The 13,175-nt window shown below is 35.2% G+C and overlaps 1 protein-coding gene across 4 annotated transcripts in view; it reads left to right on the forward strand.

Moving 5' to 3' along the window:
- The window catches only part of UBR2 (ubiquitin protein ligase E3 component n-recognin 2), a 134,587-nt gene that overhangs the window by 104,396 nt on the left and 17,016 nt on the right, over window positions 1-13,175 (forward strand). For 3 of the 4 annotated variants that reach the window (XM_063096365.1, XM_063096364.1, XM_063096367.1), the window contains exons 26-35: window positions 680-782; window positions 3,484-3,593; window positions 3,705-3,785; window positions 4,154-4,332; window positions 4,778-4,977; window positions 7,100-7,193; window positions 7,992-8,153; window positions 9,774-9,877; window positions 10,539-10,617; window positions 12,852-13,000. In XM_063096365.1, the coding sequence (XP_062952435.1) occupies window positions 680-782; window positions 3,484-3,593; window positions 3,705-3,785; window positions 4,154-4,332; window positions 4,778-4,977; window positions 7,100-7,193; window positions 7,992-8,153; window positions 9,774-9,877; window positions 10,539-10,617; window positions 12,852-13,000 (1,261 nt within the window). The remainder of the gene's footprint in view (window positions 1-679; window positions 783-3,483; window positions 3,594-3,704; window positions 3,786-4,153; window positions 4,333-4,777; window positions 4,978-7,099; window positions 7,194-7,991; window positions 8,154-9,773; window positions 9,878-10,538; window positions 10,618-12,851; window positions 13,001-13,175) is intronic. The other variant, XM_063096366.1, reaches the window with a different exon arrangement.

Genomic DNA, 13,175 nt, shown 5'->3' on the forward strand with positions numbered 1-13,175 from the left:
ACCACAGTCACTCTATGTGGAAGGAAAGACACAGAGACACCACACACATATCTCCTTCAAAATTGGGGAGCAGGATAAGAGCAGTAGAAATGCAAATAGGTTCAATGTAGTCATATTTTCTTAAAGGTCTGGTAATGAATTTTTTGTGAGATATACTGAAGAACTATAAGCATCTTTATAAATTATATGACATTGGAGATAAAAGTATGTTTCTTTCTCAAATGATTCAAATGAAGACTAAGATTTAGTCCTTAGAGAAATTGAACTAGGTAGTATCATAGACTGGATAATTGCACGATAGATGCTTTCAGGTTTGTAATTATTTGGCCACTGAATCTTAGATTTTTTTTTAAGTCTGTAGTGTAGGTATGGAATAACACTGAAAATTATATATTATAAGAATTGCTGGTGGTAATTTTCACTTACCCTAAGGATGTGCAATTGAAATTTCTTCCTTGCTGAAACAGACAATTTTGTTTTCCTTGACAAGAATTCTTTATGAGAAAATGAACCTCAGACTTTGAATTCAATAAAAATTAGTACTTTGAATTTTATTACATTAGTCTTTAATAGTTTGATTTATCTTTTTTTAATATTCAATTCTTTTTTTGTTATTTCTTCTAAAAATACGTGCTTGATTTTTTTTTAACTAAAAGTTGCAAAACATGTTTTATTTAAGGTGTTACATTTAATTGGAATGGCACTACAAGAAGAAAAACAACATTTGGAGAATGTCACTGAAGAGCATGTAGTAACATTTACCTTCACCCTGAAGATATCAAGTATGTATATACTTTTTACTGAACTAATTCAAGATATAAGTGATTTTAAGTAGTCACAATTAACCTGTTTTATTTGCTTATATAGTTTCTAAATGGGTAATAATGAATTAAAGTATTTGAGGCTGTCTGTAGTAATCTGTGTTTTTAAGGAACTGTATTAGATCATGATATGTTTTTATAAAAATATTTAGGGCCTATACATATTTGAAATGCATAAAATTTTGATTCATAAACAGCAAAATTTAATGAGGAGTCCTTAGTTTGAAATTGGTATAGCACATACATTTAAACTGTAGAATACACTTTTAAAAACACAAGTATGCTGTCAGGATTTTACTTTTAAATTATTGCTGTTATCTTATAAAAATAAGATTCTACAGTTTAGAAAGTTAGCTATAGGGGATTGGATTATCATTTTATATAAAGTAATGTGACCTTTTTTTTTTTTTTTTGTCTTTTTCGTGACCGGTACTCAGCCAGTGAGTGCACCGGCCATTCCTATATAGGATCCGAACCTGCGGCGGGAGCGTCACTGCGCTCCCAGCGCCGCACTCTCCCAAGTGCGCCACGGGCTTGGCCCAATGTGACCTTTTTTTTAGAAAGACAGGGAGATGTTTTTTCTATCTATTTTTTAAAAGTCATATAGAGACAGGTTGAAAGAGTTGTACAGTAGACATCTACCTACGTATCATCTAGATGCAGTCGTTAGTATTTTGCTATATTTGCTTTTATATTTGCATACTTTGAGCCATTTGTTTTAGTCCTCATAATATTTCACCTTTTAAAGAAAAGCTTTTGGGCCAGCCCCGTGGCTCACTCGGGAGAGTGCGGCGCTGGTAGCACCGAGGCCGCGGGTTCGGATCCTATATAGGGATGGCCGGTGCACTCACTGGCTGAGCATGGTGCAGACAACACCATGCTGAGGGTTGCGATCCCCTTACCAGTCAAAAAAAAAAAGAAGAAGAAGAAGAAGTTTTAAAGAAAAGCTTTTCCTTTGTTAATTTTCAGAATAAGCAGTTTGTCTAATAGTTTACCTACAATGGTGGCAACTTTGAATCAAGTTCGTTTTGGGTTTTCTATTAAATATTACTTGTGGATTTTTATTTATACAGTGTTTTATAGTGAATTATAATTATTCTTTCTTTTTTTCCATTTTTTCTCCCCCCACCTCTTTTTTGTTGTTGTTGTTGTTGTTGTTGTTGTTTTCTGGCAGCTGGCCAGTAAGGGGATCCAGACCCTTGACCCTGCTATTACCAGCACCATGCTCTAATCAAGTGAGCTTACTGGCCAGCCCTGTTATTCCTTTTGATGCTCAAATTGTGCCAATTTTGGTCAGTGGGAGTCTCTTCAGTTGGGTTCTGTGTCCTTTTCTCCCAGCCCCATTGGTAGCTGAGCACCACTTCACTTTCTGGCACAAAAGATACCTCAGCTCATCTTGTACTTTCCCTGCCTCAGACCTGCAATCAGCCGTTTGCTGAGATGTTTTTAAATGAATTTATGGTGCTATGATAGGAGTTTATAAATTCCTTGATTGAAAAGGACTATTTCTGTAACTTTATTCAGTGACATTTCTTCCTAAATGGAAATGACTATGAGAATCCTAGGCTCTGCTACTGGGAACTGGGAGCAGTGGGGAGGTAGTCCTGTTTGCTGCTTGATCTCTAGTTTTATTTTTGCCCTCGTCCAAGTAAGTGGGAGGAAGAGGGAAACTACCGTTCCCCACTGAAGACTCTTAATCTTGAGTGTCAGCCTTCTTCTACTCTTTTCTCTACCAGTAATTTTTCTATGGATATACATTGTGTCTTTTTCTCCAGTGCTTTTTACTTTAGGATAACCACACAGAAAACTCCCCTAATTTCCTTCACTAATCACTATAAGATGTCCAGTTCTCTCTCACTTTCTCTCTCTCTTATTTATTTATTTTTTTTAATAATCATCATTTTCTTTGGGCATTACTTCTTTAATTTTTCTTTTTTTTTTAAGTAATCATCATTTTCTTTGGACATTATTTCCCTTTAAACATTTTATATAATTAAATACACTATATTTATTTGCAAAGAAACTTCTCCCTTATCTAGAGTCAGATCCCTAATGCGCAACCACAGAATTTTAGATTTGGAAGAATATTAAAGATCACATAGTTCAATCTCTTCCCCTCATAGGAAAGAGGAACATTTTGCCAGAATGGCAGCACCTAAATCAAGAAAATCAAAAATTGGACATTTCTGACTACAAACTGAATTGACTAATATTGTTTTAAATGTACTGCTGAGAATATGGACTTGACTTTTATATCTTTTCCTCAAATAAAGAAACAGTTCATAGCAAAAGAAATTTATTTTATTTTGAATATATCTTAATAAAGAAAAGGTCAAAGCAAATAGATAGATTTATACACATGTGTACCCCCATAACCCTAATTTAATTTCTTAGACTTGTAAAACTCAAGTAGACCAGTCTATTTTAGCTGAGTTTTTATTTAACTTTGCTAGAGATTATGTTAAAATAATCCTTTGATATACGAAGTTGGTTTTCAGTGCTTAAAGAATTTTAGTTGTTAACTAATTTGTAAAGTTACAAATATGTTGCATTCTTGAGAAGTATTGAAAATCATTTTATCTCCATTTATCTTCTAGTGCACAAGAATAAGCACTATGAAGTGTAAGCTGTTGTTATTGTACCTTTTATTTTTCTGCCTTAGAACCTGGTGAAGCACCAAACAACACTCCTAGCATATTAGCTATGCTGGAAACACTACAAAATGCTCCCTACCTAGAAGTTCACAAAGACATGATTAAGTGGATATTAAAGGTAAAATTTCCTGTATTTGCTCTGCTTTTTGTGAGAAACATTAAATATTTGTTATCTGTACATTGTGATAGTGTTTCACAGCTTCAGGATAACTGATAATTCTTTTCACAGACTTTTAATGCTATTAAGAAGATAAGGGAGAGTTCATCTACCAGTCCTGTGGCAGAGACAGAAGGAACCATAATGGAAGAGGTATGAGAAGGAAAGTGTGATAATATTGAAAAATTGTAGGAAGTTTAAGTGTATGAAAAAATTGAATTTATTTTCAATAAGTTGTTAGTTGGTATTATTCATAGCCATTTAGATTCCAAGAAACGTGCCACTGTTTCATATTTATTTGTCGTAGCTATTTTTTGATCTGCCTCTCTTTTTTTTTTCTTAGCATGTTGGGTTAAGAACCTTTTCTCTAGTTTAATTAAGGGAGATTCTGTAGACTTCCGTGATGAAAAAAATAAGTGGGATTGTAGAATAGTTTTTAATGTCTACAATTAAATATATTTCTGCTTTGGAAAAAATGCATTTAGCATCTAATGGTCTAATTGAATGAGGCATAATTTTAGACTTCAAGAGACAAAGACAAAGCTGAGAGGAAGAGAAAAGCCGAGATTGCCAGACTGCGCAGAGAAAAGATCATGGCCCAGATGTCTGAGATGCAGCGGCACTTTATTGATGAGAACAAAGAACTCTTTCAGCAGACATTAGAACTAGATGCCTCTACCTCTGCTGTTCTTGATAACAGGTAAAAAAAAATTACAATTTTTTAATCTCTTAACCAGTGGTTCTCAACTTGGGGCCATGTTGCTTTTTTTCCTAATAAATACACTTTTAATCCTAAAGTAATTTAGTAGAATTGATAGGTCAATTTTGTGGCCTCCAGTTAGAGGAATGAATCTTAGAAAAGATAATTCATGTGTACATCTAAAATGGTATTTTATAGAGAAAACCCTTGATATTCATGAAAGAATGAGTACAGTAGGTCCAGTTCTCTGAGTTCTGGCATTGGTTTTGCATATTGGATTGCTGTGAGGATTAAAGGAGATGGTTTTGACACATATGAAAGACTTTTGGTGATTCACGTCATCAAAATCACGTGTTAAAATACAACACATCTGGAGTCTGCTGTTTTGTGATAATGGAAAAATTTCTTAGACTTACTAATTATATTTATAACCTTTTTATTGCAGCCTTGTGGTTTCAGATATGACACTTACAGCATTGGGCCCAGCACAAACTCAGGTCCCTGAACAAAGACAATTTGTTACCTGTATATTGTGTCAAGAGGAGCAAGAAGTTAAAGTGGAAAGCAAGGCAATGGTCTTGGCAGCATTTGTTCAAAGATCAACTGTATTATCAAAAAATAGAAGTAAATTCATTGATGATCCAGGTAAGTTATAGCTAGATCCTCATCCTCCCTACTAATAATGATTGCCAGTTAGGATGGTTGGTATATATGGAGATTTTATTAATCTAATAATAACTCCTTAGGCTTGGTGGTATCTTTGGCAGATTCTTTAGGCAGAATCCCCACTTGACAAATATGGAACTGTTCTAGAAGGTTAAGTACCATGCCTGAATCACACAGTTGATAAATAGCAGGGAATCAAAGAAAAGCTTTACTCTGTGATGTGACATTAACATACTTTGGTACTTAACAGTTTTTCCCACCCTTCAACAGACTTGTAAACTCCTAATAATTTGCTGACACACTGAAATAACAATCAATAATTATTTTGTCTCAATGATAGAGCCAGAGTGGAATCTCTTGAACAACACCACGAGTTACCTATGTGAGAAGCAATCTTTGAGCCAGATTCTGACTTAGAATAGTGATACTACCACAGGTTCCCCAGAAAGCAGATTTTGAGATAGAGATTACTGTGCAGGATGTTTATTTGGGAGAGCCTTGAGACAGACATCTGTGGAAATGTAATTGTGAAAAGAGAGAACTTGAGCTATAATGAAGTTTCCAAAAGGCCTTAGCCAACCCCATGGGAGATCTGGGAGCTGGTTGGCTATTCAGAATTGTGCTGAGTTGGGGTGAGGGGTCTGGATCTTATACCCTGACACTGATCACTGACTGCTTGTGGGCCACCCTGGAGAGAGGTATGACCTTCAGTGAGGCAGTTTTCCCTAAAAGAGGGATGACAGTTAAGTTCTCTCTTTTAACAGCTGAGGAAGTAAGTCCCTCCTTCCTGTAGAGGGATCTGGACTGCACATTATTGTTTCTACCACAGACACCTTTATGTTTCTACTTTTAGGATCATTTTCTATGTGCATAAGCCTCAGTAAACCCAGTAAACTTCTTGAGAGTAGGAACTGCATCTTAGAAATTTCCAAAGCACTTCTTTAAACAGTGCCTTTCACATTGCAGGATTGAAAGGAGGTTTGAGAGCCCCAGTAGGTCACCTACTCTCTATAAGAAAAGTCTTCACAGTGTGGCTTTCAAGCACCTTATTTATAAAAGATTGGTCTGCTTTATTTTAAAAATCGGTCATTCGAACTAGGTGTTTTATAAATTTCATTCCAGGCCAAAGACAAAGTTGCTAATTTTATTTAATTTGTTACTTACTGAAGAAAGACGCTTTGGCTGTAAGTGGATTTTCCAAATGCTTTCACAATTTTTATCATGAAAGATTTTCATTATGCTGTGACATTTGCACTGTTCTAGTATATGAAACATATTAAAATATTAAAACTTAAGTAATTCTTTCTAGAGTGTTAATGGAATTTCTAAGATTATACTAATTTATATAGGGAATTCAAAAAATTTCAGAAGAAGCCAGGCTTGTCTTCGTTTTTTACCTCCTCTGAATATAAAAATTAATACCAAAAGAGAAGACTGTGAATTACTTTTTTTGCCCGTCTGGTGTGGTATGGGCTTAGACATTTTGTTGTCATATTGGCAACATTCTCTGCATGAATGTCTTTAAGCAGACTGTCCTCTAGGGAGCTCCCCATTACTGCTAAAACATCTTTTTTAGTAGAGACCATTGTGACCCACTGCCCTGAACATAGCAGCCAAATATCCTTTCTTTTTTTTTTTTTTTTTTTTTTTTGTCCTTTTTGTGACCGGTAAGGGATCCGAACCCGCGGCGGGAGCGCCACTGCGCTCCCAAGCGCCGCTGCGTTCCCGAGTGTGCCACGGGGCCGGCCCCAAGTATCCTTTTTACCTTGAGCTCAGGGCATGATGGAGGGAACTTGAATCTTTCAGTACTCTGAAAGTATGAAATGTTCAAAAAATTGTTCTTAAATACAGTTTCTATTTCAGTTTACAGTTCAGTGATATTTAATTAATTTGCTCAGGGTGATGAAAATTAGAGTTTCGCTTTCTAAATAATCCAGAGTCTTGCATAAATTATTATTCAAATGAAAGGAATAAGTTAGCATTTCATTTCAAGTTTACATATCTTTATCAAGGTTTTCACAATTTAAAGTTGCACATTTCTTATAGGAAAATTAAATGCTTGGGTTTTGTTTTGTTTTGTTTTGTTTGTTTTCTAATGCAGAAAAATATGATCCGTTATTCATGCACCCTGATCTGTCTTGCGGAACATACACTGGTAGCTGTGGGCACATTATGCATGCCCATTGTTGGCAAAGGTAATTTTTATTCTCAATATTAGTCAAGAGAAACTTATCTGAAGGTTCAAAATTGAATTTTTAAATAAAGGAAATTCCATTTTAGAAAAAGGGAAAACTAAAGATATTGAAGGAAAAACTCCATGTTATTGCCTAGTAAATAACAAAAATGATTTTCTTTGTCATAGATGTAAAGGAGTGACTTAGAAACTTCATAGTATATCAAGTATATTTATTAATATAGCTTTGTATTGAAGTCTCCTCTTTATCCCTCCAAAGTAGGAAGTAGATCTGTATTAGCTAACAAACTGGATGAAGAAAAGGGTTTTTACAGTGGGATAAAAACCTAGAAGGGTAATGCTGTCTTTTTTCGGGTCCAGGGTAAATAGCTCTTGGTGTCAAAGGTGCTAGTACTTGCTTTGTTACTTCCCAAGGTTGTAATAGTTCCCTGTGCAAAGATGGGATAACCCTGAATTTGTTTTATCTTGGTGCCTTCTATGCTTCTGCAAAACCAGCAAATCGATACTATTATATACTAGCACTGTGCTCACTGAGTTACTGTGAACTGCCCCTGACAAGTAGCCACCAGCCCTGGGGAATTGACCAGACAGCACTGTCACCAAGAATTTTCTGTTGCTACTTCGTGAATGCTTTTTTGCAAGGCATTTTTTTTCTCCTGTTTTATAATTCTTAATTCATTTTGGTATATTAAAACAACTCAAAAATCATAATGCCAGTGTTAAAAAATATTGAAGCTTGTGACTCTCATTGAAATTAATTGCCATTGTTTTTGATATATCATGTTCTCTAATTGGAAAGGTATTTTGATTCCGTTCAAGCTAAAGAACAGCGAAGGCAACAGAGATTACGCTTACATACAAGCTATGATGTAGAAAATGGAGAATTCCTTTGCCCTCTTTGTGAATGCTTGAGTAATACTGTTATTCCTCTGCTGCTTCCTCCAAGAAATATTTTTAAGAGGTAAGTTTTGGCTTATAACACCTTATAACAAAACAATAGTTTGCTTTGAAGATAATGGAAAACTCACTCTAGGTAATTGCATAATATTTCCCAGATACTTTCCAAACTCTTTATTTAGTCATTTTTTTCTAGCAGACCTGTGGAATATGATTTTGGTTTTTAGAGAGGAACAAGGCCAATATTTAACAGTTTCTTAGTCATCCATAAATACTGTAGAAGATATAAAATTCTTGTGTATTCATGAAAACTAAGTATCTTCTATATTTCTAGGGACTCTGCTCTTAATATCTTCATGCTTTTCAAGAGATGCTCAGTAAACTGATAGCAGTTTACTGGCCAACAATAGCTTTAGGAATCAGGCCAAAAAATGAAAATCTGTTGGTGTGTTTAAAATGGAAAATTTCTGTCATTTCATAGTTTTTAGGATAGTCTCAGTTAATAGGAGTATTGGACATATTTCAAGTATCAATTTGATACTGTCTGCTATTCAAATCTAAACTTCATTTTTCAGTATAGAACTATGCTGTCTACCTTACATGCACAAATAAGTACTAATTTAAGTTTCATGAATATAAATCTTCTGTTTCTGTGCCTATGAGATGGATCCAATTTAAAGCAAAGTCAGTTTTTTCTCTTTAATTTTAGTTCAAACTTTAGTGTCTTAGTCTATAATGCCACAAAATGTTCTTAAAATACTCGTAGATTTGAATGTAAGCTCATGCTTTTTAATCTTAAAAGAGTATCTGTATAATGGTGCTGACTTACTTCTGCATTTGAACTGATAAAGAATTTAATTATTGTTAGCTCAAGGCTTAACTTCGTATGAGGATCAATCACCTTTGTTGGATTTTACCTGTCACTTTGGTGGTTCAGTTTTTGGTTTTTTCCCATGAAGGTTAATTATGGTTTAGTCATAGTTGAATACAGTCATCAAAAGAGCACAGACTTTATAGTCTAACAGAGCTGAGTTTAAATGCCAGCTCTGTTTCTTAAGGCCTTCCTTAGTCAGGTTTCATAGCTCTAAACCTCGGTTTCCTCATCTGTAAAATGGGGATAGCAATACAACCTATTTCATAGGAACATTTTGAGGGTTAAATCTAATACTATAAGATGCGGACAATAAAATGCCTTACTAATTGCTTGTCACATAATAAGCCCTAGATAAATATTAGTGGCAGTGATGATCGTGGTATTTAAAAAATTATAGCAGCCGAGCCCGTGGCGCACTCGGTAGAGTGCTGCGCTGGGAGCGCAGCAACGCTCCCGCCGCGGGTTCGGATCCTATATAGGAATGACCGGTGCACTCATGAAAAAAAAAAAATAATTAAAAAAAATTTTTAAAAAATAATAATAAAAAAATAAAAAATTATAGCAAATTCCAGTACTGAAAAGAAAGTGAAATTTTTAACAATGTTATTAACATCATATTGACAATATATTTTCATTTCCATTGGCCAGTATCTATTCTGATTTTTTTTAATGCAATATATTTTCTCCTAGCTGTTTTTTTTTAATTTTTGAAGTATGTCTACAATATTATGTGATCACTTAAGGAGTCTTTTGTAACTTAAATTAAGCAACAACAATAAAATACTAAACATTGTCTATAATCTTTCCTAGCAGGTTAAATTTTTCAGACCAACCAAATCTGACTCAGTGGATTAGAACAATATCTCAGCAGATAAAAGCTTTGCAGGTTCTTAGAAAAGAAGGAAGTACTCCTAGTAAGTTCTGGTAATCTGTTTTCATTTTTCTCTAAAAGTCTGAAATCACTAGAAGATGTATTTACAGAAGACATTGTTTAAAAGTGAAACCTCCTCTTTAAAAATTTGACTTATCTTAATTTTCTTTGTCTTAATAAACTAAATTTGACTTTACTGCATTACTTCCTGTGCCTTGAAAACACACATACTCATGTGAAGTTCATAAATCCTTCTCACTTATTCTCCCATTTTATTGAATAGCTGCTGGGATTGGGGGAGATGTAACTGAGAGTGGAAGAGCTAGCTTAATCCTTGGTAGGCTAACTCACTTTATTGTTGGCATAACCAAGGGCTTCCCAAGTTTCATAGACCACGCAGTGCACTTACAACCTTGTGGGAATGTAACATGAGCAGGATTTATATCATTGGTTTTCATAGAAACGAAGTAGAGTGCTTTTCTTTTTGTTCTAGTGGCTATACTATGAGGAAAAGCATAGGTAACTGAAGAATGTGTCTTGGTCAACCAGAGTAATAGTATTCGTGCTTTGTATTATGTTATGCCAGTCCTTGATAATGGGAATTTTATTTTCTGCTGTTTTTTAATTTCTTTGACATATGTGACTGAAAGTTATAGAAATATTGTGATCTGTTAAATAATGGTATAAAATGCCTGTTTCTGTAGATACTGCCTCTTCAGATAATTTAGAAAATATGGGTGAATTTCACTTCCCTGAAGGGTTCAGGCCTGATTTTCATCCTAAGTGAGTATATTATTTTATTCCTTTTAAATTTGGCCCATTTGAAATGAAAAATTAAGTCAGCAGTTAGTAGGAATATTAATTGGCAGCTTAGGGAGCAAAATGTTAATAGGATGCTAATCTTAAGTTCTTAAGTTTAAGCTTTACAGGTTGATGTTTATTGAGATATACTGAAAAAACTCTAAGAACCATGTGGCATGTTTAACTCTCACCAACTTCTCTCAGCCTGCGTTGCTGACACCCAGCCATATCCCTTTATCTTGCTCTCTTGACACCATTTTATCAGTGCATCTAAATTGAAACTGCTCAGCTTCCCCACCAAATCCTATGCTTCCTTCTGACTTCCATATTTCTATTTATGGACCACCAAACTCTTAGTAACCCAGGATCAAAACCAGAGTATTTTCAGTCCTGTTTTACCCCATAGCCAATTACTTACAAAGCATAATATAGATTCCGAAGCTAGACTGCTTGGTTCATTTTCCAGCACCACTGCTCATTCGCTGGGCTACTTTGAGCAAATTGCTTGACCTCTCTGTACCTCAGTTCCCTCACCTGTAAAGTAAGGATAACTCATAGGTGTTATTAGGATAAAGTGACATAATGGATGTAAAGCCACCGGAAGTTGTGCCTGGTATGTACTAAATAAGTCAATAAATATAGAACTGGAAGACTTAAATAGAAATCAGTCCTGTGCCTCCCACACTCCCCCTCCCAACCCCCAGTCCTGTCATTTTGTCTCTTCTAATATTTATTTTCATATTTCTAACTAACAGTATCTTCTTATTGACTGGTAAATTATTTAATAATTTTGGTTAAATCAGTTGTCAGTTTTTACAATAAGTGTGTTTTTACTAATATGAGTTGTGTATTATTTCCTTTCTTGTACAGTTTTATCTTTCCGGTGGTTAACCTTGCGTTTTTTGTGTACGTGGTTTTCTATGTATGTATTTCTAATTTCTTTTTTAAATGGTGCAGTACTGTCAGATACCTAATAATAGCTTTTCCAAGTGCTCAGCGCTATCAGATGATCTTCTGTCCTGGGTCCTTCCCTCTCCCCATCACAGCTTCTGTCCTACACCAATCAGGACAGGGCACAGCTGTCAACCTGAGACTTCCCTTGGCCATGCTCCTCTTGTTTTCTGGATTACATATCTTCTTCTTTCTTAATTTTCTCCCTTTTTTGCATAGGTGCATCCTCCAGCAAATTCCTAAGAAAAGTTACCTGGATATTAAATTTTCGTGGCTGAAAATGTATTTATTGTATCCATACGCTTGATTGATAGCTGGGTATAGAATTCTAGATTAGAAGTAACTTTTCATCTAGATTTTGAGAGCATTCTTTTACTAACTTCTGGCATCCATTGAGAAATTAATGCCAATCTGATTCCTGTTCCTTTGTAACTTTATTACTCCTGGAAACTGTTGGGATCGTCTCTTTATCCCAAGTGTTCTGAAATTTCTCTATGATATTCCTTGGGGTGTGAATCTTTTTTCATTCATTTAGCTAAGTTTTTAGTAAACTCTTTGAACCTGAAGATTAATGTCCTTCACTTCTAAGAATCTTTTATGTTGTTTCTTAGATAATTTTCTGTTCTTTGAGACGCTCCTACTGTTAGCTCACTGTTCATCCTCGTGGACTGATCCTCTATTTTCTGCTTTCTACATTGTCTCTGTTTTCTCTGAGTTCTTTTTTTTCTGCTTGTTTGTTTTGGTTTATCTATTTGATGCTTTCTTTAAATGTTTATTGGTCCTTGAGTAACTATTTAAGAATAAGGTACTAAGAAGCTCATTTCTAACCTGATGGGCAGCTTGGAGCTTGCTGACTTGTGAGTCTCATAGTAAGGGGATCCGGCCACCACCAGTCTTTTACTTGAAAACACCCAATTGTCAATGTGTAGAACGACTTTCCGCTGCAGATTCTGCACTGCAAAGACTAATCTCTGTGGCAGTTGGTGTAGATTGCTGATGTTCTCAGGACAGGGAGGAGGGTCAAGAGTCTCATACTTCGCTGTGTAGACTTTCACCTAATACCCCAAATACCCCTAATACCTCAAAGAGCATAACTCCTCAGGCGGAAACCTTTACATATCTCTAATTATCCCTTTGCATACACCTATCTCTAGATACATGTTAAGTGGTTCAATTCCATTATAGCAAAGAGCTGTTAAGAAACTGAAGCGTTTGATTGATGTAAGCACATTGTTTTGAGCTAATTCTGTACATGTTCACTTCAGGAACCCTTATTCTGAGAGCATAAAAGAAATGTTAACAACATTTGGAACGGCTACTTATAAGGTGGGACTAAAGGTTCATCCCAATGAAGAGGATCCCCGTGTGCCCATAATGTGTTGGGGTAGTTGTGCATACACCATCCAAAGCATAGGTAAGAGATTTACAGTTGTGTTCCTCTTTAAGTCACAAGCATACATTGATATAAATTATGCGCAGAATCCTGTTTTTAAGTGAAATGTTTAAAGTGGGCAACAATATGAAGAAATATTAAAAATGCTTAGAAGCAGGAAATGTATTCTACTGGCAAGTACTAGATTCACAGTTTA

Source organism: Cynocephalus volans, chromosome 5 (genome assembly GCF_027409185.1).
Source record: "Cynocephalus volans isolate mCynVol1 chromosome 5, mCynVol1.pri, whole genome shotgun sequence".
NCBI classification, from domain to species: Eukaryota; Metazoa; Chordata; class Mammalia; order Dermoptera; family Cynocephalidae; genus Cynocephalus; species Cynocephalus volans.